General features: G+C 56.9%; 1 protein-coding gene across 1 annotated transcript in view; it reads right to left on the reverse strand.

The window, feature by feature from the left end:
- The window catches only part of LOC111539108 (actin-binding LIM protein 2-like), a 62,841-nt gene that overhangs the window by 9,786 nt on the left and 47,312 nt on the right, over positions 1 to 5,743 (reverse strand). The window contains exon 2 of the mRNA XM_023206849.2: positions 31 to 174. Within this exon, the coding sequence (XP_023062617.1) occupies positions 31 to 174 (144 nt within the window). The remainder of the gene's footprint in view (positions 1 to 30; positions 175 to 5,743) is intronic.

A 5,743-nucleotide genomic window follows, 5' to 3' on the forward strand; every position in this document is an offset into this window, starting at 1 on the left:
CCACACTGCAGAGGATCGGGGGACACTCACCTTTGCAGACGAAGCACTTGATGTGGAAGTACTTGTCCTGAACCCGCAGCACCTCGCCCTTGCACACATTTCCACACGTGTTGCACAGGATCGCCGTGCTGGGCGACTTCTCCAGCGGGCTGGGAGTAGCCTGGGGCTGCGACACTGTTGGGAAAGAGAGAAGAACAGTGTTCAAGGGTGGATGTGTGAGGCACAAAGGTAAGCACAACAGGGGTGTGAGGACGCAGAGCTGACCCTCCCAGCAGGCCCCAAGCCCACCAGCACAAGCCCCACAGGGTATCGGGGTCGGTCTGTTATCTTCTTTTGCCTGGGGACTCACAGCAGTCAGATTATGGAGGGGTGAGGGGCCAGAGGGTGAAGGCCATCTGGTCAACCGCCAGTGTGGGCTCCTGTCTACCGTAGCCCCACGCAGGGAGGGGCCCGGGGTTCTCACATACACCTATGGCAATGAGGCCACCACCTCCCCACCTGAAAGATGACCCAACCACTGCTGCCTTAACCTGGCACGGCCTTACCCTCTGGGGTCTCAGGGACAAGGCACCCGTCTGTAAGCTCACCAACCCTCAGCAGCAGGCACCAAACCTTCTCTTCTGCAAGTACAGCAGCCACGGTCCCAAGGGGAGCTCACTTCAAATTCCCTCTGGGTCCTGGGACATGGAGCTGAATATTGCTGCTGTCCCCTTAAATCTCCCTTAAAGCCACCATAGTACAGGATGCTTAAGGGGTGGCTGGATGGATGGACAGGTCAGGATGGATGGTCACAGGGCCTGACTGTGGGGCTCCTGGGAACGGGGCAGGGTGACACACTCCTCATCCCCATCCTCCCAAAGCAGCTACAGAGACTAGTGCCCAGGACAGGGGGCCACTGCCCAGAAGCCTCAGGTCTGCCCTTTGAGGGGCTCCCAGTGGGCATTAGGGATGGCCAGGTGAGCAACAGTGACCACCAGGTGGCCGAGCTGGCATCGCTTTGAAGCTTGAGGAATTGGTAGATGGAGGTGAGCGAGCTGGATGTGGAGCTCTGCCAGGCACAGAGTCAGCCACACAGGACCTGGGCAGGACCCAGGCGATGGATCCTGGGGGGCCGGCAGAGAGGAGCAGCTGACACTCGGCAAGTGCTGGCCTGCAAGAATGAATCAGCCTGGGGACTGAAGGCCCAGAGCCCAGGGCAGGCAGAGGCAGCAGGCAGGAGGTTCTGTGGCTACTGCTGCAGTCGGCAGAACAATGCCCCTAAGATGTCCCCTTTCTAATTCCCGGAACCTGAGCATACGCTTCCTGACATGGCCAAAGGGGTTGCAGGTGTGACAAAGTTAAGGGCTTTGGGATATGATCTGGATTGTCTAGCTGAGTCCAACATAATCACAGAGGCCTTAAAATCAGAACATGATGTGACTGTGGCCAGAGGGAGGTGTGACCATGGAAGAAGGTCAGGGAGATGACACACTGCTGGCTTTGAAGGCAGAGGAAGGGGCCACAAGCCAAGGAATGTGGGAGCCTTAAGAAGCCAGAAAAGGCAAGGAAAGGATTCTCCTCTGGAGTCCCTAGAAGGAACCAGCCCTTCTCACACCTTGATTTTAGCCCAGCAAGACCTGGTGGGCACCGTGACCTCCGGAACTGGAAGCTAATAAATTTGTGTTGCATTCAGTTTGTGGTCACTTGTTACAGAAGCCAGGGAAGCGAACGCAGTGGTCGACCCGTCAGACAGGTGGGGGCCGAGGGGCCGAGGCGCCAAGCCCCTCCCCTCTGCATTCTGCCAGCCACTCCTCGTCTGGGAGGGAGAGCCACCAACAGCAAGGACCACCCCAGTGCAGCAGCCCACAGCGGGCTTTCACTCGGCCAGCGCTGCGCCCCACGCCTTCTGCTCAGGCCAAGTTCACCCCGAACCATCTCACTGAGAGACTGAACACACAGGCAATGGCCAGGCCCAGAGAACAGAGCTCAGCCCACACCTGCAGCTGCCGGCCCAGGAGTCCAGCCCGGCCTCGGCACCCAGCCGGGAAGCCAGCTGTGTGGCAGACTCGCAGGGAGGCGACAGCTCTTCCTCGACAATCAGGAGGCTAAACAATAACTGGGTCCCACATGGCCAGGACTTGACTCGCAACTGACAGTCGTCCTAACTCGTGCCCCCGCTTTCCAGTTAGGATCATTCGGAAGAAGCCAAATACACCCCTAACCAATCACATGGGATGCCTCCCTTCCAGGAGCCACCTCCAGTCCTCCGAGAGACCGACAGCCTCCATGGGGGCTCACCCGGAGCCGTCCTTCCCCCTCGGAGGCTTCCCCGCCACTTGCCTGCCCATGTGGCCGACTCCCTTGCCACAGTGGGTCTGAGAAAGTCTCCTCCACTTGTCCTCACGTCTTCCTTTATTTCCACAGCACTCTAACGCCAGCTCCCCCTGTCTCAGTCTGGGTTCCCTTGAAGCCAGTCTTGAAGACAAGGCTGCAGGTGCAGTGGTCTATTTCGGGGGCCCCACGTGCCAGGCCGCAGTGAGGAGCAGGGAAGATGAAAGCTGCTGGCAGGCGTGTTGTTGAGCCGCTCCCCACGTGGGAGAGGAGCCCCAGGGCTTGGGGACGTCCAGGAAACCCTGCGGAGCATGTCCCAGCTCTCCCGTGGAAGGAAGGGAGGCCGGGGCACTGGCCCCCAACCGCCTGTGCCCTGAGTGCAAGAGCTGCTCCAAGGCAGAACTCCCAGTCCCCTCTTCTGGTCTGCCTGGTGTCTGGGCTGAGCAAGTTTCTGAGGCACAGAGCCACGGGTGCTGCAGATGCCAGGGCTGGGCAGCCTGCAGGTGATTGGGCATGGCCCACCTGGCTGCAGTCGAAACCACAGATGGGCTGAGGGATATGGCACAGGCCCAGAAAATACCTGCCACCCTTCATTTGAGGGCTAAGCGTATTCACACACAGATGCACACTCACATATATTTACACAATTGCTAAATGCCAGCACTGATTGTGCTCTGAGCCTGGAAGGTCTCCTCATCTCCCTGGTAAAAATCCAGCAACCGCATCTCAGACAGAGGAGGCCATTTCCCCATCCAGTTCCAACCTGCCCCTACCCATTCCCATAAACTCACATCCTGGAAGCCACGGATCTGGCCACCCATCCTCGTCTGGGGTCCCTGCGCATGGATGGAACTGTGACTGGACAGCGCAGAGGAGGAACCTGGGTCATGTTGGGGCAGCAGGTCTTCCCAGGCCAGGGATTCCAAACAGACCAAGGGCAGTGGGTGTCAGCCGTCTGGGGACAAGGGAGAGGGGTTGGCCTGGGAAGCAGGCACGGGAAAGGAGATGAATGGCATGAAAAATAACTCAGCACCACCCGGGGCCTGCCTCCGGTTTTGCAAACTGGACGAGACAGAGCCCGATGAGGGTCCCTGCGGGCTCAGTCTGCAGCCACTGGAGGCCACCGTGGCCTTTCTCACTCTGGTTGAGTCCACAGCAGGTTTGTTCCACACACCTTTTGCCTGTAGAATGAAACCACCTCAACCATTATTTAATAAAGATGGTGGCCGGGCGCGGTGGCTCAAGCCTGTAATCCCAGCACTTTGGGAGGCCGAGACGGGCGGATCACGAGGTCAGCAGATCGAGACCATCCTGGTTAACACGGTGAAACCCCGTCTCTACTAAAAAATACAAAAAACTAGCCGGGCGAGGTGGCGGGCGCCTGTAGTCCCAGCTACTCGGGAGGCTGAGGCAGGAGAATGGCGTAAACCCGGGAGGCGGAGCTTGCAGTGAGCTGAGATCCGGCCACTGCACTCCAGCCTGGGCGACAGAGCGAGACTCCGTCTCAAAAAGAAAAAAAAAAGGATGGTGGAGAGGTGGCAGCAGGCGAAGGTTTTCTGGGCTGGAATCGAAGCCTCCTGGTGCAGAACAAGGACTAGAATTGTGGACTAAACTTCAAACAGTGCCTCTCTCGGCCACACATGGCCCCCAGGCCACTGGGGCCCCTGTAGGTGCCATGCAGGTGATGCACCTGGTCCACATCGGAGGCTCAGTCAGAGCTCACAGGAGTGGGGGCTGTGCATCTTCAAGATATGTATGTTCTCATCTATTGGTAACAAAGAGAACAACGCACAGGTGTCTCTTCGTGATCCCACGAGGGAGAGGTTCACACTGCTGGAATCCGGCCCAAATCCAGCCTGAGGGAAGCGTCAGCTTCAGAGTCTCAGAGTGGTGGGGCCAGATGGCCTGGGATGCAGCCTCAGCTGGCCTTCTGCATGCTGTGACCTCAGGTGAGACCTTCTGTCTGTGTGTCTCTCCATCTAGGCATCCGTCTTCTTGCATTACCTGGCCCCAGGGACGCCAGGACCATGGGCAAAAACATTCCCATAGCAACCAGCCCAGCAAACAATAAGTGCTCAATACACAATTGCCATTGTTATTTTCAAGAATATTGGCCTGACATCAGTTTCCAGGTGACTGAAATATACTTGGTCGGGGGTGGCGGGGCGGGGGCCGGGGGAAGGGGTGTTGGGGGAAGCTGCTAAGAGCATGGATTTGCTTGGAGGCCCCAATCTTGCCTGCTGGGACCGCCTCCGAGACGTCCTGGGGCTGCGGCGACATGGCGGAGGCTCTGCCCTCTCGCGATGGGAGGTAGACACTGCGCGGTGAGGATGCCGCTGCCTCTACGCAGGTGCAGTTGCTACAGGCTTCCCTCCAGCTGGCCCTTCCTGCCAGGCCCTGGGACCAGAGGTAGGTAAGTGGGTGTACGGCATTCATTCCTCACCCGGCTGCAGCTGCCAAACTGTGAGGACAGGCACGCAAGGAGGCTAGGGGGGCGACAGCAAAACCCTAGTGGCATTCTCAGTCCCCCAGAACCTGGCCCCAAGTCAGCCACGTGTTTTACATTAAAAAGAGAAGTTTCAAGTTGTCCTTCAGCAGGTGAACGGATAAGCGAACTGCGGTGTATCCAGACGATGAACTATTATTCACCAACAAAAAGAAGCGCGCCGTCACCCCGTGAGAAGGCATGGAGAGACCCTCCGTGCATACTGCTAGCTGGAAGATGCCAGCCTGGAAAGCCAACGCCCTGCAGGATTCCAATTATGTGACATGCTGGAGAAGGCGAAACTAAGGAGACAGTAAGAGGACTGATGGTTGCCAGGGCTGGCATCAGCGGAGCACTGGGGATTTTTAGGGCAGTGACGCTGCTCTGGGCGATAATGTAATGGTGGATCCACGACAGTGTACATTTGTCCAAACCCGTAGAAACTACAACACTGAGAGCGGCCCCCAGTGTAGAGTATGGACTTCACTAAACAATACGTCAACACTGGTACAGTTATAACAAAGGTACCTCACCAGTGCAAGATGTTAATCATAGGGAAGATGGGATGGGAGTACATGGGAACTCTCTGTGTCTTCTAGAAACCAAGAACTGCTCTGAGAAATAAAATTATCAAAAAATCTAAAAATTCTAGGCCAGGCACTGTGGCTCATGCCTGTAATCCCAGCACTTTGGGAGGCCTAGGTGGGTGGATCACTGAGGTCAGGAGTTTGAGACCAGCGTGGCCAACATGGCAAAACGCTGTCTCTACTAAAAATAAAAAAAACAGCCAGGTGTGGTGGTGCACCCTCAGCTACTTGGGGGGCTGAGGCAGGAGAATCACTTGAAACCCGAGAGGCAGAGGTTGCAGTGAGCTGAGATCATGTCACAGCACTCCAGCCTGGGTGACAGAGTGAGACCCTGTCTCAAAAAAAAAAAAAAAAAAAAAAA

This window comes from Piliocolobus tephrosceles, chromosome 3 (genome assembly GCF_002776525.5).
Source record: "Piliocolobus tephrosceles isolate RC106 chromosome 3, ASM277652v3, whole genome shotgun sequence".
Taxonomy (NCBI): domain Eukaryota; kingdom Metazoa; phylum Chordata; class Mammalia; order Primates; family Cercopithecidae; genus Piliocolobus; species Piliocolobus tephrosceles.